Here is a 24,772-nt window from a genome sequence, read left to right as displayed (position 1 = left end):
ACTAAGATGTGACTTAAACACTGTTGCTAATTAAATTCAAAACACAGTTTTAAAGCATCTAGTTAAAGTGAATACAAAGAATAATTATATTTATTTATTTGCATTGACAATTACCAAATCTCTCTCATGCAATTTGTTTTTCAAAACTTCCAACAAAACCAGCCCTCATGGTACAAGAATCGACACGATATCTAAAGTGTTAGTCTGCATGTTAACAAACAGACCAATGATAACAATAAAAATGCAGAAAGAATAAAAGAAAGCATCCAGTGTAAACAGTTCATTAGCTTGAAAAATTATACAAATAGCTCCTAAAGATATTTCATATGGTGTCTATTCAACGATTCACCTGTCTGCCACATGAATATAGACTTATGTCTTCATTTGTGGCCTTTTCTGAGCTAATATTGAAATCTATGTGATGCATTCAATTAATTAATCTGCATATCATGTAATTAATTTGAATAACATTTCAAATGGACCCACAGCTGACGTTCAGTGTGAAACGGACATGGAAACACAGAGAGCTGCAGTGTGCAATGTGTAGTAGTGTAGGATTGCTGGGAAGCCGTGCAGAGGGAAAGAGGAGGGCTGTTTTTTTGGCTCTGGTAGCTGGCAGCGCTGCTCTGCTAGTCTGCTGTTTGTTTTGCTCAACTGCTGCCTCCAGCAATGCTCCTGCAAGCAAAACATGATATCTGCTGCTCTTTTCTTCCTCGTTCTCTCACATTCTCTACTTCTCTCTCTCTCTCAGTCTAAAGAAGCTGTGGGGCGATGCAGAGACGGTGCTCATGGAGCGTTAAGCAAAGTAAAGCCCACACTGCAAACACAGCAAATGCAGCCCACTTCTGTGGATCATCCACATTCCCTCATTTCGGAGTTGGAAATGGATAGAAATCACACAGGAACAGAATTTGTGTTCGAACCATTTAGGATGAATGTTTTACACTTAGAAAAAAGCATTACGGTAATTCTATGGCATTATATGAGACACCTAGAAGTAGATATTTAACATGATAGTCATCCAGTACCATGGAACGATCACCGCAATTCTTTGTAAGTGGAGCACAAATGTAGCAAAAAGTTTTAGGCATAGTACCATGGTACTACCATATTATGGTAACCATGATTTTAGTACATAAGTGTTATTTTGGAATTAGTTCTATACTATTATGGTATTTATTGATATTTTAAATTGGCACATTTTTATTTTATTTTTTGTTATTTGTATGTCAAATTTATTAGAATTTATGCTCTGATATTTTTATTATTCGCTTTAATAATAATAAGAACAGGAAGACGAAGAAGAACAATAATATGAATAATAAAGTTACAAAATGTATTTAGTTGCATTTTTCAGTTTTAGCACTCTTACTAATAATGTTTATTATTTTATGTATGTATTATTATTTTTGTGGACATGGTACCATAGTAGTCCTAAATTATTTGTGTAAAATGCCATAAAATGCCATGGTACATGTATTTCAGTACAATTCAGAACCAACTAAAAGAGTGCTATTGATCTTACCATCCCAAAAGTCACTTTTAGCTCTGAGGTTACTTAAAGTACTTCATCAAAACTATTATTAGGGTATAGAAGGAACAACCATGCTGCATTAGCTGGTCATCCACGATTATCACTTTTAACTTGTGATGCCTTAAATGACTTGACAAGCCTTTTATTAAGTCTAAGCAATTACTATCCACAATTCAAGGGCAGCAACACCAAAATTCTTTAAATCCTAGTAGCATTTTTAATTACATATTTTGGCAAATCTTATCAGGGTAACAGATGAGGAACTGAGCTGCCATCTAATTAGGCAGTCTGGAGCTCGTTGGCTAGTAAGGGCCAAACGGTGAGGGGGAAACAACTCGTGGATCCATCCACTCTAAGAGGAGCCTGTTGTCGAATGAAAGGGACTTTGAAGTCTAAAAGGGCTTTAGAGTGTCCGCCCACATGGGGCTCGAAAATAGAGCGCCACTCAAAACTTAGCAAGATGTGGCTAGATACAAACTGATATGGGTTAGCAAACCTAGAGACCAGTTACTCATAGTGATATCGATTTTATGAGACATTTCCATAAGGCTACTAGGGAAAATACAACACTTTAAAACTGACCAGTGGGTGGGCGTTTCAGGTTTAAGGAACAGGCTTTGGGTTCACCTGCCTTGGACCGAACATTCGAGGGCATTCAGATATTGAAATGCTATATATATTTAGAGATGCTATTTTAGGAAAAATATTGAGATGTTACTGTGAAACAGCATAAGCACAACATGTTTTCAACAAGCTAGTTGAAGCACCACTGTTGAAAAAATTGCTAATTGCTACAGATAATTGAAAAAGGGAAACAATTGCCAAAGACAGCCATCTGAATGTTCATGGAGGAAGCAACGATGCATTAAAGTAAATTCATTTAAAGATAGCCTACAATTTATGAGTTAACCATGCAAACATGCTAACAGTTCAATCAAAACATGCTTTCAGTCCAAATATTATTATATCACCATACAGTAAGTAGAAATCTACATAAACTAGGTTCATACAGATCTGAATGTATGTGGGTTAAGACACAACTGAGATGAATTTACCATGCACAAATGCTAACAGCTAAAGCAGAACATGCTTTTATCATGATAAAGTGAAAAAATATGAAAGTTAATAAACAAACGAACAACAACAAAGCAAAAATGTCTTAATTATCAGAAAAAAATATCTATATGAACTAGGTAGATTGTTGGATGACTAACAAAAATATTTTCCATCTTAGCCCATCCTAGCTGCTAAATGCTATTGCTATTTAAAGAGAGAGAAAAAAAAGAAAACGGCAAAATACAATACAACTGCCAAAATGTCCATCTTAATGTGTTTGGAGGAAGAAACAATGCTACCAAAAAGTCAAATTAATGTAAAGACGGAACTTCTTTGATATAGTTTTGCCACATAATCATGCTAAATGGTTAAAACACACTTTTAATTATGCTTTTAGTATGCTAATGAAAGCACTTCCACCAAAAATGTTTGACAAAAAACATGTATACGCAAGTAAATCTGTATAAGCTAATTGCTAACTGTTGTTATTTGCTACACTATAGCTAATTTATAACGTAGCATGAAAAGCTTTTGCATTCTTAGCAAATACGGTAAAAAAATCATAATGACTAAAACTGGACTCAGTTAAAACAGCATGAGAAACCCGGTCCTGGCCCCGTATTCCTGGGCACCACCCAAGAAGTGGCAAGTGCTCGCGCCATCTCCTTGACTCCTGAATGTAAAATTCATCTTCGGTCTCCATTAGGCAGACAGACGCTGAGGCATCTGGAAATTAAGATTTAATACACTTTGAATAATTAAAGCCACAGATCAGTGGCAGCCTTAGATCCCTCCGAGAGGCCCTGTGCCAGAGAGAATGGGAACTGAGGGGCTTTGAGCTCCACTCGCAACACAGCGGGATGGAGCTGCATCAAACAACAAAGGTGAGGGTGCATGGCGGGGTCCCCGTTACTGCTAATTGCCTTTCTGATTTATTGATTAATTATGATGAACACTCGTCGCCGTTATCCCGAGAGGATGAGGCAACGGGTAGGATGAAGGTAGCATTTGATATGGAGTCACTCGAGGAACTGAAATGGCACGAGGTGAGGCATGCGTTCTTGACATGCCTTCTGGAATACAGATCCAGAGACCGGCTTCTCTGAGCTCCGTCCTCGGCTGTTCATCACCAGCAGTGCCTGGGATCAGAGGAATGGGAGACAGGAATATGCAGTGTTTGTGGGAGCTGGGCAGAGATTTGAGAGAGGGAATGAGTGAGAGAGAAAGAAAGAGAGGGAGCGAAGGATGAAGAAACACCTGACAGCCAAACAGGACAGACGGTAAATCAGAGCTGGATGGAGTTTGGAAGCCAGAAGTGGATGCTGCTCTCCACATGCATTAGCAAACAAAGACCAGATCAAACCTGTGCAAGTGGAAATCATCTTAGTGCTGGAGGTCAGTGAAGAAGATATGGCCGGCACATTAAGAATGTAATTCAGTGTTTATGTATTCTATTCAAATTATGCATGTTCTATAAGAGACACACATACATACTGAGGATTAAATCAAGGTCTGACACAAAAGCATCACGTCCTACATAACGGCAAAACTAAGATGCTGCGAATTGGAACATGGCACTATGTTTGGACATTAAAAAAATGTTCAATCATTTCTCATCTTAACTGTAAGATGATGTCCAGGTCACATTTCACCCCAAAATCTAAAGCAATAAAAATTATTTTATTTATGTTAATTGTATCTAATATAATAATACAACTAATCATATTAATAAATAAATAAAAAATTATATTGTGCATAAAGCTTATTTAAATGACTATTATTTTACTGCAACATTATTTCAATGATACTAATGAACAAAACTGCCCCAAATTATCATTACCCATGTGTTAGGATGTGAAATTTTTAAGTCGCATTATTTTTATTGATGATTTTGATTAGATTCTCATAACTATAAAACAGCATGAATCTGCATAAATGTAATTATTTTTTGTTACAGCAATGAGTTTTTTTATTTATTTTTGCTTTACAGTAATATGAAATGTGCACAGTTATCATGAAATATAATCATTGTATTATTAGTATTAGTAGTATATAGCATATGAGGCAATCTATGACTCGAAAAGAAAAACTGGTTGAAGATAATATTCAACCAGCTACTTTTCCAAACATTAACAAAATCAATTACTTTTCTGCGGATGCTCACAAGACTCCATTTCTATTCTTTTAACAGTTTAAAGCTTTATGGACCAAACACAGACATTATGATAGATCTAAAAATGAAATTATGGGCTCCAGTGACAAAGTGAAATCTAAGTGTCTTCTCATTTTTAATTAAGTCTCTGAAAGCAAAAAGGAAGAAACTATAAACACGATGGATGTCCTGATAAAAAAAAGTCTCTGATCAACTCAACTGTGCAGCTTCCATATTCGGCGGCAGCATATTAGTTATACTGATTATAATTGAAGCTGTGAAAGCCGGAGAATATACCCTTCTTTCAAGAAGACAAAAGAACGACTTGTTTTTGGTGTCTGTGTAGGCTTTCTTTGAATTATCTTCCTACTGACAACTATATTAGAGTCTTATGTACTCGTACCACCCAGAAAAGCAGCGCAAGTTATTTTATTACCAAACAACAATGTAAGTACAATAGCTTTGAGCAGAAAGCTTTTAATGCTAACAGCTCCGAATGAATTATGGGAGCTATATACTGTCCTAAACACAACAAGTCTTAAAAACACACATGCACCCAACTGACGACAAACACCCCCACAATCCTTTGCTGTTTCTGCTATTATCATGGGTGACATGTCTTTGTTTATAAAAGCAAACACAAGGCAGAGCATTACTGAATCACACGGATCCCACGGGTGCATCGAGCAGTTCCTTGGCGATATACCACCCTATGACTTATTTATCAAAACCCCCATTTGTCTCATCGGAGACGCACACTAATGAGTCTCAAATGAGCGGGAGAACGCAGCCGTAACACCAGTTTCATCATCCTTAAAACAAACTCCATTCATTACACTTATGAACAGGGCGGCGGTATCTCAATAGGGTTGGATGAAAGCGACTAAGACAATCTTGGGTTCCCAAGGTGGGTCAGCGGCTTTCATTCAGTCTCTCTTGTCCATTTACGGACAACCGATGTTGGCACATTATGAGCGTGCCTGCATGACAACACATGCTGTATAGGCTGGAAACAGAAGACAGTGTGATGCACACGGACTCCACTATTAATCCAAAGCCATGCTGAACGCAGGACACATTTCAATATTCCGGCACTGCACGACCTTCGGTGCGGATCTGTGAAATGGTCAGGCACTTTTGGCACCAGTAAAGGGCAAAACCGCTGTCCAAGTGTGACTAAGTGAGCTACTGGCCGACAGTTGGGTTCACAAGTAACGAATGCTGGAACAAATGTGTTAGCGGCGCTATTTGTTTGTTTGTTTATATGTATGTTTGTTTATTTCTCCTTGTGGATTCCTCAAGTGTGGCTTACTGAAGCAATTTTCCGCCTGGTCAGATTTAATGTGTTCCTCTGTTTATCCGCTGTCAGGCAAATGTTGATTTATATACATTTGATTTGCAAATGTGACTCATTACGCTCTGTGACTGCACGGTTTATCTTTCATGTCTTCGCGAGGATGTTTGGCTACGTTTTAAGGTAAGGTTATTCGGAGACTAAGCTTTAATAATGGCAGAGATAAAGTAATTCTGAAAGGAACTGAGGGAACTGTATTCGCAGTCGTATATGTGGAAAAGCCTGCATATAACTAATTTAAAGAAATGTAATAAAGAAATTATCATTGTTATCATCATCATTATTTTTTTTTTCTTCTCAAGTTTGGCTCAGTAAAGCAATTTTCTTCTTGGTCAGATTTAACTTCATGTTTACTTTCGTTGATATCACCAGACTTCTTCTAAGATTCCAGAAATGCTGTCTAGGCAGGCACCTTCACTCACTTTTGAAACCCCACTGCAGATAATAATGAAACGCAATCTCCGAAATCTCACTTCAACCACTGGTTATTAACCGATGCTACCTGAAGATAACAGATCCAAAACACCTATCCTTTACTCCCTGCCACAATTCCGCAGCTTCACCCATAAAACCCTACCAGTATCTCACCTTCATCCTCCACCCAATAAGCACCACACCACCAACCTCCACGTCAAAAGCATTTTTCCAGTGTTTATTACTCTCTACACATGTGATGGCAACTTCTTCATGACCTTGTGTCAGCATATGACGTAATGACATCTAGCTACTCTCCAAATGAATCATCTATAATATAATAATCTATACTAACTGTAATACTAACTGTCAAAGACTATTTTCTAGTTGAAGGACTATACTTAATGAATTTACATTTATATTTATTTATGTAGCAGATGCTTTTATCTAGAGCGACTTTAAAAAATTATTTGCTTCATAAAACAACATCTTAATGAAAAACTGTGTCCTTGATATTTGCATTATGCAGTAACCATTCTATAAAATCAATAAGAGGCCCTTATATATTATGAATATAGTCAAGGATAAAGGGTTAAAGACATTTTGCCGCGCTTTGCACTTAACAGCTTTCTTTAGCATTGACTCTATTCATAATCCACATAAACAAAAATAAATAACAATTTAAATAAATAAAAATGAATTTAAACAATTAAAATCATGAAAACTGAAATATAAAAATAATGTAAAAATCTTTTTTGGAATTATTATTATTATATGTTATTATGATAATATAATGTCAAAACATATTATCATTATTAAATACTACTACTACTAATAAAAAATATTATTTTAATTAGTATTTTAAAACAGCAACAATAATAATAATAACAATAATAATAATAATAATAATAATAATAGCAATAATGTTATAATTACTATTATAATACTAGTAATAATAATTCACTATATTTATTTATATAGCGCTTTTCTGGGTACTCAAAGCACTTTACATGAATTATAAATTAAGTGTATTTAATAGACCTAAATGAACAAAAATTATGTTGTACAGCAGTGGCTACAACTCAGGTGCAAGATACAAATGCATTGAGCTGGGATCTAAAATCAACTGAGGATACTGGATACTGCAGCAGAGCAGGAAGGTGTTTGGGAGCGAACAGCAATAAGGCTGTGTGGAAAATGGTAAACATTTATGTACATTACTCCCAAATGCCCTTCTCAACGGCGAAAGCACTGTTTAACAGCTGCAGAGTGCGTGAACAGCCCCCTGGTCGACTCGAAGCGGTTTGAGATACAAATGCTCCCCTGAGACGACTTCGGCAGTCAAGAGCGGGCATGTGGAGGATTGATGCGTGTGTGCGTCGGTAATCATAACCCACTGTACAAGCGTAATGCCGCCTATCGCACTTCCAGTGCTCATATGAGGGAGAGATGTGATTGATATTGGTTTTTATGCAAATGTAGCATTTGTAAATGTACAACATGATACAATTTGCATAGTCATTCAGTCAGTGCCGTTTATAAGTGCATTAATACAGCGCCGCTCTCCTAAGAACAGCTGCTCACACAAAGCCAGTGCAAAAAGAACAACGTTCGCAAATGGGACATGACCGCCCATGTGTGCATCTGCACCCCTAGATTTGTTGCGTGATGGGTCGCAAACATGAAAAGCAATTTTCTTTTAAATGAAAGGCGAGATGTGTGCATGAAGTGCTTTATGTGTAAATGTATGTATTGTATTGGACAGACTAACCTCAGACATGTTGACGCGGCCCTCCTGGAAGGAGCAGTCATTGGCATTGTGGGTACACATATGTCGATATTTGCACCAGTGGCATGGAAAAGAGCCATTCACACAGGAGAGACACCTATCAAGAAGACACAGCAAGAGAAAAAGAGTATTATTAAGTTATTAATGGCCACATATAGCTGCATTGTATATCAAACCATGACATTTAGAAACTACCGTACACACTCATATGTTTCTCATAAACTTGTTCTCAGAGCACTTTTGCAACTACATAGCAAAGCCCTAATACCAACCCAGAACACCCCAGCAACCACATAGCAACGCACAAAAAATTATTCAGAACTAGGGCTGTGTAGGAAATGGCGCTTGATTTGAAAGCAGGTGATGGAGGTTTACTACTAATCACAGAACTGGCTTTACTTCACTATTCAGAACTCAATAGAACCCATCTAGCAAAGCGACAACACTCACCAGAATGCTCTAACAACTGCATAGCAGCACAATAAAACTACCCAAAACACCCTTGCAATCACATAACTATGTGCTAAAACACTCAGGACACCTTAGCAACACACTAACAACAACTCAGAACACCCTGGCATTTGTATAGTAACTTACTAACCACTAAGCCCTAGCAACTGCAACTTAGTATTGACAACACCTGAGCAATACCCCAGCAACAACTCAGATCACCATAACATTCGTATGACTCACTTAACACAAAGCCCTAGCAACCACCCAGAACACCCTAGAAACCACACAACAATGCGCTAAAACAAACACAACCCCTTAGCAACTCTCCATTAACAACGCAGAAAACCTGAACATTCATACATTAACTTACTTACAACCACTAAGCCTGAGAAACCACCCAAAACACCCTACAAACCTTAACAGAAATATGCTAACACAATCAGAACACCTTAGCAACACCATAGAAACCACCCGGAACACACTTGCAACCATACAGAAATGAACAAAAACACTCAAAACACCTTAGCAACACCCTAGCAACACCTTAGCATTCGTATAGCAACTTACTAACCACACAGCCCTAGCAACTATCCATAACAATCACAAAACAATTCACTAAAACACACAGCACACCTTATCAAGACCCCAGTACCAATGCAGCACCCCCTAGTATTCCTAAAGCAACCTACTAACAACCACAAAGCCCTAGACACCACCCAAAACACCCTTATAACAAAAATTCACTAACATAGCAACCATAGAACAATGAACTAAAATGCTCAGAAAACCTAGCAACATCCTAGCACCCACTCCGAAGAACCTAGCAACCACATAATACACTGAAACAACCAGAACACCTTAGTAACATGCTAGCATCCACCCAGAACACCTTGGCAACACCTAAACACCCACTCAGAAGACCCTAGCAACCCCGTAATGCACTGAAACACTCAGAAAGCCTTAGTAACACCCAAACATCCACCCAGAACACACTAGCAATAACTAAATAATGAGCTAAAACACATTAGCAACACCCTGACACCCAAAAAGAATCCCAAGCAACTGCACAACAATACATTAAAAACCATTTATCAATGCCCTTCCAATACATTAAAGACACTTAGACCACTATTTGTTAATTTAGTGCCCTAGCAACCATCCATTACACCCTATTCCAAGATGGTTTTTCAAATGAATTTAGTTCTTTTATGTCTTCTCTTTCCCTTTCTCAACACTTTTCATCTTTCAAGCAGAGGTGATGGAGAGCAGGGGGTGTGAGATGGACAGAAAGTGAGACAGATCAAAGAGAGCGAACGAACGAACGCTCACATCAAAAGACATCAGAAAAGAAAACACACAAACACAATCCATTCATTCAGGTATTGCACACAGAAAATGACCGCAGAGCAAAGCTTTACATTCAAAAGTTTAAAATGACTCATTTACATCAATAACACTGATGATTTGTTCAGTTAAGACATTTAACAACCGAGCCCACATTTGACAGAGTTGGCACCTCAAGGTGAAAAAAAAACAAGAAAGCCAGAGACGTCACAAACAACACTGATCTGTCAACTTTCCACACATTGCACCGAGACAAAGGTGTAGGTTGGTTTCATTGCTATGGTTACAGAGGAAGATTTTGTTGGTGTTTGGCAGGGGAGGACAAGGACTCTGATCTGTACTCTAGTCTCAGAATCATGTCTCAAAAAGTCATAACAGAAGAGTTGCGTGGGAGCAGTTTCTTATCACACATTCGCCATGAACTCCACAATGAATTGAGCTTGACATAAGTGGTGGAAGCAGATTTGTGCAGCACTTCTAAACCATTTCACAACGGTATATTAAAGGTGAAGTGAGTAATTTCTGCACCACTAGTGTCACCAAATAGAACAGATTTCCAGAATGCTCCCTCTTTCTGCCATTGGACATTAAAGTCAAAATCAAAAAATATACATATTATATATTATATCACTTTAATAGCCTGGAAAAGGACCTGCACATAGCAATTAAAGTAAAATGACTCAACCTAAGCAGGAGCTTGATAAAAATCCTAATTTTAGATGAAAATTTCAGATGGCACTTAGAGGCTTCTGCATCTGAACTCTTCATACATATATAAATATAGCAGTAATGAATTATTCAGAATATTGTGCATGAATTAAACAGGGTTGTTTTTCGATTCAACAACAAAAACAGTATTTTAATACAAAACGAAATACAAAGGGACCTTGAACACCTTTGAATTACTTCATTAAAGAAACCAATTTGCCCAAATAAAAAAAAGCTTTGAGCGCTACAACTCAAGTGCTGAAGTACTGTCTACACACAGTGTCGCTTCCACAGTATTTTAAAACACACTCTGTGAGCTTCATGTAGCTCACCGCTCCCAAATTCTCCTCAAACACCCAGTGCTTTTCTCATATCATGAAAAGGCTTCTGCGGTCAGCGAGAGCGTCACAAAGAGGCGAGAAGTGCGCTCTACGCCTCTTCCCCTGTCTGTGCCAAATGTTCAAAGGCTTACGCTCACGTCCGCTGCTGGTGCATGATAAAGCCTTCTCCTCAATCCGCTCCGACTACATGAGACAAAAGAGCTGCTGAATTAAAGGACTGGCTGAACCTGACGAAGAGAAATAGAGAGATTCTAAAGGAGAGGAATGAAAAAGAGCATGAGAAAAGGAGAAAAACAAGGATGCAGCAACAAATAAAGGAACAGAGAGGGAGAGAGAAAGGGAAGAGAGCAGAGCAAAACAGGCTAGAGGATGAAAGAGAGGGGAAGAAAGAGGAGAAGAGAGAGAGAGGCGCAGGGAAGCAACCACTAATGAATGTCTCATTGGCACACTTTGATCTTGTATTATTCAGATCTTACTTCCTGAAGAGGCACCTACATTACAACCCATCACTGCAGACCTGCACCTCACAAGAGCCATGTCACCCTCCTTACTGCCAGAACTGTGAAAAAATACACTTGTTTCTTTTCCACCTGAACCCAACAGAAATAAATCCACACATATATAATAAAATACAAATAATAATATATAAAACAAATGAACAAATAAACGTTATTATTATAATTATATATTGAAATTATGGTGCCATAGAAATAATAGTAAATAAAAAATACATGAAATTAATATTATACATCATACTTAATAATAAATGATACATTTAACTTTTATTTACTTATATAAGCAGTTATTGTTGTTGGTATTCAAACTTAAAAATAAAGAAATTTGTTAACACGTGTTAATGTGTACTAATAATGATATTAAAGAAATGTAATAATGATGAAGCTCCATGTGTTGCAAATCTCATAAAATGTTATAAAATTTAAATAAATAAATAGTATATGAATATAATAATAATTATTATTATTATTATTATATAAAAAATTTTTTTTACATGTTTTAATCTGTACATTGTATATTTGACATGCAAGTATAATGCTGCTAAGCAAACTTGGCAAACAGAGACTCATAAGACAGGAAATCAGACGTCACATGTTGCCAAACCTGAGGCTTTGACACTCACACACACACACACACACACACAGAGAGAGTGAGAGAGAGAGAGAAAGAGAAGGGACGGTCTATTCAACAGTGTGTGTCTCCTGTGCCACACACATGGGCTCTTTTTCATATTAAAATGTGCAAGCTACTGCTAACCTTTCAGCCTTGCGAGTGCTTTATCGCTTCAACAAAAGCCACAATCTATCTGTCTTTTTTCCGATTTTCCCTCCTTGTTCACTCCGTGCTCCTCTTGTTAAAAATGCATCGGGCCCTTCGCATGCTCAATTAAGTCGTCCCCTCCCCCTGTCTCATGCTAAACTCTAATATTGTTACGCTGCATGTAAATAGCTAGCAGGGTAATTTGCCGTGCCAAGCAGGCACCCCTCTGCCACACACACACACACACACACACACGGACACAGAACAGAGACCCTGTGATCACTAGAGCCAAATTGTGTGCCTTAGTCACACTCACTCACGAGGAGCACCAGGTGAGCACTTCATCGCGTCCAGCTTTAGATGAAGTGGCTGTGTCACTAATGGGGCAGTGCCATGCTAATGTAAAGCACGCTGAGGTAGAGAGGAGCACATGGCCTGACTTAATGAACAAGAGCGGGAGAGGACACTGGAGCTCAAAACATCTGGAGCCGCTCCTGCCTGGAGCACAACCTGTTGTCTATCCGGAGGGAGGCGGGATGAGAAGAGGAAGAGAAGAGAGAGTGGGAACTATAGGACAGATACTGGAAATAAGGTCAAGAGAATGAAATGGTGGTGGTGGGATCAGTATAGTTTGTGAAGAGGCTCAATGACATACGCAATTATTAAATGTTTAAGACGACATAAATTAAGTTAATCATACACACCTCTTATATGATATACGTTTTCAACTTCTGAATTAAAATTTAGCTCTTTTCTGTGGGGCAAAAAATCGGGACTATAACTCATGAGCAGTAAAGCTGGACAGCCGAAGTCAGGGAAGCTTATGAGTCATTAATGAAATGACATTAAAAGTCTGATCTCATCCCTGATCTCAGCAAAAAACTGCTAACAGCACACAAAAATAACATCCCTCTCTCACTCAGAAGCAGTAAACACACACACACACACACACGGTCCCATAAAAATACACTTGTCTTAGTTTGAACGAAAGAGATGGGGAGGAAGAGAGTTAGACGACAGGAAGCTGCCTTCTCTCTTTCCCGTGTGAGACTTACGACTGATGGACACTGCAGTTGTAGAAGACAAAATCCACGCTGGCAAACTTCTTCCCCGTCTCCTTGGATTTCAGATTGAGCTTCACCACCCGCTTGTCACCTGCCAGCAGACACACGGTGAGCTTCAGCGCTTTCTAACAAGCGTTAGGAGGCTTTTTTTAAAGAGTGTGCGCGTCGCCTTACCCTGGTTGCGTGTGATGGGAGCTATCTCCCGTGCAGAGGGGGACAGGCAGTATATACGTCCCCCCATGATGTGTCCCTCCGTCTCAGTGTAGTCCTCAAATGAGCAGTTAACTCCCGCAGCCAGACTGGGAACATTTTGAGCCTGAAGAACCAGCTGCAGAACCGAACACAAACCAGGAGATAGGAACAGGTTTCACTTCCAGTACATTAGTGGCATGACAAATACTGAACATTTGTGCTAAAGACACCTGGACTTTTATATCCAGATCTATCTATCTAAAAAAAAAAGATTGCATGTGTTAATCTGTACGTGATATGTTTGACATATGCAAGTCTAACGATAATGCATTAAAAAGATAGGGAATCAGATGTCACAATTATAAATGTACATATTAAAATCATATTGATAAATACTTTTTTTCTTTTAAATATTTTTGTTACAAAATAAAGCATATAATTATTATTATTAATATTAATAAAATAGTTGAGCAAACTGCAAGTGCCATGAGTCAGTTGTCTGTATGACGTAAAAGCAGAATAAGAAAAGCAAAAAACTACATTTAATGACAAATTTTTCGTGGCAAACTTAATATTACTTATTTAGCCGAATATGAAAAACAAAAATGCATTTACATTTATGCTGGCAATAAATGTGGTCAAAATCTGCCTCAAACCACCTCCTAACATATTCTCAATGATTCATTGATTTTTCAATGATTCAATGATTTCATCTCTCAGGACCTGAAGTGGGACATTCACATTGACTCCATCGTGAAAAAGGCCCAGCAAAAGTTGTACTTCCTCCGCCAGCTGAGGAAGTTTAACCTGCCACAGGAGCTGCTGAAACAGTTCTACTCCACCATCATTGAATCCATCCTCTGCACTTCAGTAACTGTCTGGTTCAGCTCAGCTTCTAAATCTGACCTCAGAAGACTACAGAGAGTAGTCCAGACTGCTGAGCGAATCATCGGTTCAACTCTCCCATCTATTCAAGAACTGTACTTATCCAGAGTGAGAAAAAGGGCTGTCAAAATCACTCTGGACCCCTCACATCCAGCACACTCCCTCTTTGAACTGTTGCCATCTGGTCGACGCTACAGAGCACTGAGAACTAGAACAACCAGACACAGGACCAGTTTCTTCCCTCAGGCAATCCATCTTATGAACAGCTGATAATAACGGCGAACACACTACACTTTATATTTATATACACACACACTTTATTTATCTAACACACATACTTAGTATACACTTAAATTTTGCACATAATATATATGTACATACATAACTGCATTTTGTAATATATCTGCCTACAATTGTCATTTGTATATTGTCATTCACTATCTACTTATTTGTATTTTTTATTCTTTTATTATGTGTTTTATGTTCTGTCGCTGTCATTCTGTTGTACTGCGGAGCTTCTGTCACGAAAACATGTGTAAACATACCTGGCAATAAAGCTCAATAAAGCTCATTCATATCATAATCTGATTACAATAAAGATGATTTCATTCACAAACACTTGCCTGAACTTCAGACATGGTGACTGAAATATTGTTGGGCTGCACCGTGAGTCGGACGCACTGCTCCAGTCTGGAGGCGAAGCGCTGCGGCTCATCAGCTCGCTCACAGCGGTCCTTACGTGAACATCTAAACACAGATATTACTCAGCAGGGGGGACAAAACCATTATAATCAATTTCTAAGAACAATCAACCAGCGCGATCAAGTGCATACTTTATTAGTAAGCTGATTAGATGGTGTGGTGCGATGAATAAAACTTCAATAGTGTTCAAACAAAACAACAAAATAAAAACAAAATTTGTATACGAAAAAATTACTGCTGCATTAGATTAATAATGTAGTTACCTAATAAGTACATACTTCAGTACACAATGTTGGATGTTGTTTTGGTTTCTCTTTTCCTCACTGGTCCAAGTAACATTAAACAATACATTAAATATGTTCTGCTCGGCTGTTATTGTCTCATAGCTAAGCATTTTTCAGACAGATTCACTGTTGCTGGAAACTTGTTACATAACGACCTAGTGTCAGCAAGCATAGCAATTAGCCTAATATTACAATACAGTGTACAGTATGTCCTGATTCATATAGCCGTGTAAATGCGTGTGTACGTGTGTGTGAGCAGCTGTGGGGTCAGGAGATGCTGATACTCACACACTGTGCAGGACACACCAGCCGCAGTGGGGATCACCAGAAGCCAGACACTCGCTACAGCTGCTGTACTGCTCACAGCTCTCCACCGGCACCCGGTTCACCTACACACACACCACGCTCAGAATTAGTCAACTGACATTCACTAGTTCTTATTTGAGTATGGATTTTTATCTCCAACTGCAGTTACAAAATATTTCACACTAATAAAAAAACACTTTTCCCCTCAGTATTTGTTAGTTATGAGCCATTAGCTTAGCAACATGCTAACGCCAGTGTCTGACTGGAATCAGCTCCAAAGGTCCTGTGAGAAAAGATTAAGTAAGGAATTCCCACAGGAATTCGTCCTCCATTTTTAAAAATAATACAAAAAGTAAAGAAGTTGACAATGGAAGAAAATAATGTTAGCATCTAGCAGTTGAGTTGTCATTCACACAATGTTATTTTTGTTTTACACAGGCATTTTGCAGACACTTTTATCCAAAGCGACTTACATTGCATTCAAGGTACATTTTACCATTCCCTGGGATCGAACGCACAAACTCAGCATTGCTACTGCCATACCGACAAGAAAGACAGATGGAAATATAGCTAATGATCAACCTGCTTGATGCTTTCAGAGTGCTATGTGTAATCTGAGCACAGCCGTTCAAAACAGAGGTTGCCACATTCACCATCACTGTCAGCAGTTCAACAAACACACAGTTACTCATTCACACAGACACCTTGCGTACTTCATATTACAAACATCCAGCTGAGAACAGCTGGCTGAAACACGCTGAGAAATATTGCCAGCCACCTACACGTCTACTTTTATATAGTTTCATTCAGAAATCATAATGTCTGACTGGCATTCGATCTGCTCTCTGGAGACTGAAGGGCTCCATTCCAAACCTAGACAGCTGCCTACCTAGACAACATATATAGGCAGGAAAGATGTGTGCAATGAGCTACATTTATATATTTATGACACCGGAGAGAGAGAGAAAGAGAGAGAGAGAGAGAGCATCAGTTGTGATTTTCAAGGCAAAAGGATTAAACAGAAAAAAAAAGACAGAAAACGGGTCACGATACAGTACTGATGCAACAGTTCGACATATCAAATTCATAGAGTTTAGTTCTGGTTTTTGGGGTTGGCCAGAAAAAGACAGAGACCGACTGCAGTTCTTTGTTCGGGTGGGGAGTGTACAGCGTCTGGAACATTTCAATTAAGCCGATTTTCCAATCGGAGAGTTGAGCATTGTGTCCTACCTCTGCTCTTTGTTTAAACGTCAGGGCTGGAGACTATTATACAGCAGCCATTCATACGAGAGAGAGAGAGAGAGCTCTCATCCCTCTCTATTTAAATGGCTGAAAGAGAAACCATTCATCTATCTACAAGAGGAGGAGGAGAAAAAGCAAGGGGTATATTAAATATAAATAACATCTGCAAACGAGGCACGAGGCATTTGGGTCACAATGGAAAATATCTCAATCAGAGAGAGCAGGAGGGAGAGAGCAGAGCAAAGTTCACTGTCACTGGTCTGAAGGGTCTTGGACCACATATAAAAAAGTTATGAGATACCCCTTTTAACAAAAAAATTAATAAATAAACTAAACAAATAAATTAAATAAAATGAATAAAAGCATACTTACACTATTGCCATGACAATGTTTGTTTTTGCAGGACAGTAAATAATAATAATAATAAGGAATGAATGAATGAACGAACGAATGACTAAAAGAACAAATTGCGTGTGTGTATATATATATATATATATATATATATATATATATATATATATATATATATATATATATATATATAAAAGCTAAAAAATTATAATAATTAAACAAAAAAAAATACAAAGTACAAAAAAGGTTAAACTATATACAATCTATAAGAAAAAAAATTATATATAAATATATATATAAATTGATACAACTAAAAATAAGTTTCACTTGTGCCACTACTGATCGCTAACACATTTGTAGTTCTCAAAGCCCCATCCATGAGCCCTGTCAGAATTGAAACGTTGAATATCTGAGGAGGTTTGTGCAAATGTAATTGAGGATGATGTGTTTTCTTTATTCCGTGTGGGGTTTGGACAAACCCAGCGCATGTAATTGCGCCATCTGTGCAATTTGGGCCAAAAAATTGGTCATGCTCTAAAGGTGGCTGTGATGATCGATGGCTTATTTTTTCATCCCCAAAACACACACCTCAGAGAGCGAGCACACATTTTCCGTGAACACACATGGCAAATGAATAGGACATTCTTTTGCCCCCCCCACCCTAAAATGACAGCCTAATTTAGAAAGAGCAAACTTTCTAGACTAGGAGGCCTTTTTCTTTCTTTTAACACCCCCCCTTCTAAGCCCTCCCTTTTCATCTATCTTCCATTTGACCACGCACAAAAGAAGAAATGGCAGATGAAACCATAGATCATGGCCAGGAAGCCAGACAAAGCCTAGAGGGAGAGGATGGATGAAAAAAAGAAAGAGAATGAGAGAAAGAGAGAGATAGCATGCAGCCAAAACCATTTGCAGGTCGTCTCTTAGTACACGGTGACAGTACTTGTTGCTCCAGAGCCACATTAAGCTCAGCTGTAGAAGTAAAGCTCTGCTCATATAGGTTCCATTTCTTGAAGAATTCCTCCCCCACCAAACATATATTATGTATCGCCATCAAACCTGTGAAAGCCCTGTGGGGTATATGTCATTGGTTAATCTGAGTCAGGGTGATGGGGTCAAGCCGAACACGGTTTCAGTGATAAACGGCATCCTGGAATGCAACATCTGTGGCCAAATAACTGACGAAACACACCTGTAACACCAGATCTGAACTGCTAGTTATTGTGTGAAGCCAGTATAGTCTAAATATGCACACCTGTGACTACAAATCAATTGAAATGCAATGATATGCCAAGGTCACCATTCGTTGGCAGGTCTAAATATTTGTTTCACTTCTCTATAACCGTATTGTCTGCCTACTTTTTTTTTTTCATGCACCAGATAAAATGACTGTGAATTTCTATGTTGTTACTCATGTAAACCTTGTGTACAATTATTGCATTAACCATTGAAGAAGGAGGGTGTTCTTAATATGCAATAAGTAGCATAGCACATTTCCATCAATAGACTAACATTGCACAGCTATTGCATTGAGGGCACTGTGCATGTTTTCTTTTAGAAAATTAAATTAAATTCATTATTCATTTAATGTATTTACTTTCACTTTACCACATACTTGCTGAATAAAGGTTAAAAATATATATATTTAAAAAAAGCGTTAAGCATAATATAATATAATATAATATAATATAATATAATATAATATAATTTGAGAGAATAAAACATCAAAACTCAAAATTTCACACTGAAGATTAGAATCATAAATATATCCCTTTTAGATAAATAACATTTATTTTAAATTATAATAATTTGGGACATTATTAATTTTATGTATTTACTTTCACTTAAAGGCATCTTTTCTGAATAAAATAATTTCTTTAAAAAATATATATAAATAGTTAAATAATATAATATAATATAATAATAAAAAAAATCATAGTCAAAATTTTGGATTTACAAATGGCATCATAAAGACAATCCTTTTCAGTGATCGGGATTAATGTTTGTGTTGCTATATTTTTTCATTTGAAACATTATATGTTGATGTATAGATGACATCTGTGCAATGGCTTTGCTATAAGCGAGTATTTATAAAGCAGGATGTTTATTAGGGAAACTAGGACATGTAGGTTCAAATCTGGCCATTTGTTTCTCTCTCTGACGACTTCCAGTTCTCTTTTTCTACTGTTTTCATCAATAAAGTGGCAAAAGACCACCAAAAGAACCGTTTTGTTATATCAGAAATATTTTCCAAGGCACTAACTCAACAGTATAATCAACAGTCTGTCTAATTAGCACAGTGTGCTGACATTCAGACTCCGCCCCCTCTGAATGAACCGTGCGTCACTGCCGCTAAAGACCTGCCATCATATTTGTCACCGACTTAGACACAGATATAATCTACAGCTAATCGTTTAAGATCAATTTTGTTTCCATACTTAAATTACTCTATAATTAGTTTTAAATTGTATCTTGTGCCTGGGTTATATAAAGCAACTGCTTGTTAACTCGATAAACAAATAATAAAACATAATTAATGTTTGGTATTTCAGTCACTTAATTTTCCCGTCTTATTCATCTCTTTATTTTACCTCCGATAAATGTCTGTCAAATGCTAATTCCAACTCGAAATTCCTCCCTTGTTTCTGGCAGGGCAAATATGCGAGAAGAAACGGCCTTCATGGTGCAGAGTGTTATTGAACACAAACTCTCACTGCTACATGTGGGTAGAGTCTCCAGCTACGAGCTCAATACACCTCCTGCTTTATCAATACCAGCACACATTCAAGGATCTGTGTGTGCGCAACGTGCATGGTTTATGGATATCACCATGGAAACATCTGGGCTCTGGAATGGCTCACTTGGTCACTATGTCACGTCTGGACGATCTCCACAGTAAAATCATGGTGAGAAGGAAAAAGAACAAACTGAGTGTTGCAAAATGATGGAATGGGGAAAAAAGGCTAGTAGAGAGGACAAACTAGAAAAGAATGAATATTATGAGCCATAAATGGCTTTGTCCAGCTGTGAGGTGAACTGTGATATGGTTTTAATTGCAGCAAGTGTGGTTGTGTTTACACTACCAGTCAACATTTCAGCACACATAAACATTCTTTATCATGTTACAATTTTCCACAATTTAGAAAAGTCTTACAAGTTCAAAAAGGCACAGGACTCATTTTTTATAACTGAGCCACCACTTCCCTGGGCCAATGAGAAAATAATTTGATTAATAAATATTTAATATTTAATTTAATATATAATCTATAATATAATTTGAAATATTTTTAAGTGTAAAAAGGTGATAAAAACTGTTTTGACTGATTTAAGCAGGACTTTTTCCCCAAGCAGGCTTACAAGTTATGTACAAAAAAGTAAATTATATATATATGTGTGTGTGTGTGTGTGTGTGTGTGTGTGTGTGGCTTAAATGTATCATTTAACTTGCAATTTGCAAAGAAGCAGAAAAATACTCAATTTAAAGCTGCAGTAGGTAACTTTTGACGCTCTAGCGGTTAATAAACAGAACTGCTTGCGTCTTGCGGAAGAACATCGTAGCCGGAACTACTTCTCTCTGTTTATGTCTATGAAGAATCACAAAGGTACTGGGTTACTCCGCCGCGGTACCCCCGAAGCAATCTAAAATAGTCCGAATATAAACACTTATTATAGGTGCACCCTAGTGATTCAGGACAATCTAGAACACGGTTTGGAAAATGGATTCATGGTGGACTCGCTTATTATATACATTTTTCTACATTTTGAACACAAACAAAGTTACGGACCGCAGCTCTGATTGGTTGTTTCTCACCGGGAGCGGATGACTTTCTGCATATGGCAATAGGAGCACTGGGAGGAGCCAGAGGAGCTTGATTTTTTTCACAGATTAACTGTCTCATATTCTACTGTCAGGACATAATGACAGGTTTAACAAATATGTAAAAAATATGTTTTTACAAAAGTTACCTACTGCAGCTTTAATGTCAAGAATTTTTTGTTTATTAATAAGCTTTACATTTTCACAAAATCTATAATTTTATTATAAAAGTAGAAAACGTCTGGCTCATGTTTACATTTTAAATATGTTGTTATTTATATATTATCTATCATATTTATATAGTCTCGTATGGCTTAAATGTTTTATATATGTTAAATATAGTAAAATTAAATATACATATGTATTTATATTGCCAAAATGTTTAAACTTTTTTAAGCATTTAATGTCAGTACAATTTATTTTAGTCTATACAATTCATTTCAAGCATTTATACATACAATTTCAGATTAAAATTTTATTCAATTCAGTCAAGTGTCTAAACTTGTGACGCCTAGTGTATACATAGACAACTTCTGTACCTCAACACACACACATACCACTGTATGAAGTGCTGGCAGTTTCTCCTTCCGTCTTGTCACGTTGCCTATATTAAGACGTCCGCCACACAAATCAGATTACAGCCAGTTGATACTTCCTCTCACAGAAGAACATTGACCTTCAGAGAGCGAGAGAGCCGTGTAGAGTTTCCTTACTGTACGGTGTTACACAGAGGCCACGAGGTGCAGCTATGTGAGGAAACAATACAAGCACTGTTGCTATGATCAAAGGCTTCGAACAGAGGGAGTGATACGCATGTACAAATATACACACACATGCATTCAGACCCACATATGCTCCCACACCGGGCACACACTGGGCATTATACTTGATGATGGAGCCAAGTTGTGGGAAGTCGTGGCTTAATGGTTAGAGAGTTTGACTTCTAACCCTAAGGTTGTGGGTTCGAGTCTCGGGCCGGCAATACCATGACTGCTCCGGGTGTGTGTTCATGGTGTGTGTGTGTGTGTGTGTTCACTGCTGTGTGTGTGCACTTTGGATGGGTTAAATGCAGAGCACAAATTCTGAGTTTGGGTCACCATACTTGACAGTATGTCACGTCATTTTCAAGTGCCTCTGTTAAAAGTTGTATCCATCCATCTATATTGTAGTATATATTCTTTTGCAAAATACTAATGAAAATGAGATTTTATGAGTTGAGATTATGCTTTGATTATATTACAATGATGAGATTTTTGAGGGCGAATGCACTTCTTTCTGAAAACAATGTCACACATTGAACAAAAAAAGTAAACCAATTCATTTTCTTGAAGTCAGATATAATTTCATATTTCTTTCCTTACAATGTGATGTGAAATATGAGCCGGTGACATTCTTGACAGATTTCATGAGTCACCCAAAAAGCATAAACAATATCTTCCCAAACTACATGAGCAATATACCAAACTGACAAATCCATTGATGGACTTTTTCTCAGAAATTCCTCCCAGCCTCAGATAAATGTTGTAAACTTTATCGTCCAAACGGCAGTGAGCGCTGTTTAAATCAAGCTAACGCTAATCGAAGTTTCTTCTCGCTTAGTATGGGACAGCTTTATGTCTTTCCGGAGACCCCAGAGAGGCGGAGAGAGATGCCGGGGCTATCAGCAACTTTTAATTAAGTGGGTGTGAATATGGGAAATGGAAAATTGTTCTGTCAACCCGACGAAATGGAGTTTTTGATGTTTGAGGCACAACACGCGCCTCCGCCTGCCGTTTCTATTGTCCAATGAACAGATACAAATGGAGAAAAAAAAAACATAAGACGCAAAAGGGGAGACGGACGTGGACGACATACAAGCATCTTCCCCAAGATCAGCAAGAAACGAGAAAGAAACAGCAATATCAGTGAACATTAGGGTCCTGGTCTATTCTCTAATGCGGCGTGATATCTCTGTAAGCCTGAGGTACGGAAGCCAACATATTAAAATGTGGGCCGGATTACACTGTGATTGTGTTTATGGATTGTTTTGAAAACTTCTGCTCGCTGGATTCAAAGGGGAACAATAACATCTCTGTCTTTCATGAGAGAATGCTGGTCGTTGGCCGTCCACCTCCTCAAACATAATAAAACCTGGAGAAAAACTGCGTGACTCAGGCTTGAGGGACGTCGACGGAGGCTTGTTAGCCGGTGCAGTTGACAAGAGAGATGGGGAGATGCCTCGGATTACGATAAACAGGGAAAGAAGTGAATGTGGGGAGAGAAAAATTAATGAAAGATGGCTTCAAGGAAGCCAGAGTGATCCAATCACAATCTATCTCCCACGACCGCTGTCAGTTCTCAAAGAGTCGGCAATATCTCAGCGAGACGGAGCGTGAGGGAGAGAGAGGACTTGCTATTTGAAAGAAAATGACCCCTGGGGCACCTCTCCCATTGACTCCTTCCTCCATAGGAGGAGGACCACTTAAAAGAGAGGGGAGAAAGAAAAGAAAAAAGATAGATGAAGGAAAGAAGACAGAACAAATTGCTTCAAACCAATTAATTTCCACTTCTCTCTTTCTCTCGGTCCTCTGGGTCTTGGTGTGCAGCAGCTACAGACAGAGAGAGAGCGGCCTGTGAAACTCTTTTAGCTTATCCTGTACGTCCAAACCTGCACAGTGAAGCCCTGCAGGTGGACACAATCAACCAGCATGCATTTTAACACACTTGCACTTTAAGATCACATTGTAGATTACGTAACGTAAAGAATGTTCGGGTGACAAAATACAGTATGTGGGAAACAATGCATGATGGGGGCTAGATTTTATCCATAATGATGTGATTATGGATTGTGGCAAAAACTAAACTATTATATTATTTAGGAATAAAAACCTAAAGCCTGCTGATAAAAACCTGCTTCTGAGCTGATTAGAACTGTTTTTCACCTGTTCTCTCTCCCAGCCTTGACGCCCAGCTAAACCAGTCTAAAAGGGGGATAAAACACTAGACAGCAAACTGTTGAGGAGAAGATTGCTACTACTTTTACTAAATGCCATGGACTGAAGCCTAAAGTAGAGCTACTTTTTTTAACACATTCACTAGCATATGCAAACAGTCTAACAGTTTGATAGTGTGCATGAAAGCAGGCGGTCAACAGCATTCTAGAAAGCTTCATCTTTGTCTAGCATCTGCTTTTTTTCCCTCCCAGAAGTTATGACTGATAAAAATGTTGTTTTTTTCTGCCATCTTACGTTTGTTAAAGGTACAATTTGTAAGATTTTTGCAGTAAAATATCCAAAAACCACTAGGCTAGAGTTATATATTTTGTCCAGCTGATTACTAACAATATCTCTAATGTTTTCAACTACTTGTAAATCATGAGGAAATTCCCATTCTAAACAGTGACATGGGGCAGTGCAGTCGCCTATGAATATCATTAGTTACATTTTGTTACCGCCTTTACTGACGTAGAAACCACATGACAACAGTGTCGTGGACAAATGCGGAAGTAGCAAGTATAGAAAGAGATGCCG

At 38.0% G+C, this 24,772-nt stretch overlaps 1 protein-coding gene across 4 annotated transcripts in view; it reads right to left on the bottom strand.

Annotated features, from left to right (window-relative positions):
• Positions 1-24,772, bottom strand: part of plxna1a (plexin A1a) — a 201,377-nt gene that overhangs the window by 71,699 nt on the left and 104,906 nt on the right. For all 4 annotated transcript variants that reach the window (XM_026200139.1, XM_026200138.1, XM_026200137.1 and 1 more), the window contains 5 exons: positions 15,836-15,936; positions 15,185-15,308; positions 13,659-13,812; positions 13,476-13,575; positions 8,282-8,396 (listed from right to left, as the gene is read on the bottom strand). In XM_026200139.1, the coding sequence (XP_026055924.1) occupies positions 8,282-8,396; positions 13,476-13,575; positions 13,659-13,812; positions 15,185-15,308; positions 15,836-15,936 (594 nt within the window). The remainder of the gene's footprint in view (positions 1-8,281; positions 8,397-13,475; positions 13,576-13,658; positions 13,813-15,184; positions 15,309-15,835; positions 15,937-24,772) is intronic.

This window comes from Carassius auratus, chromosome 23, assembly GCF_003368295.1.
Source record: "Carassius auratus strain Wakin chromosome 23, ASM336829v1, whole genome shotgun sequence".
Taxonomy (NCBI): domain Eukaryota; kingdom Metazoa; phylum Chordata; class Actinopteri; order Cypriniformes; family Cyprinidae; genus Carassius; species Carassius auratus.
This window is presented reverse-complemented; position numbering and strand designations above follow the sequence as displayed.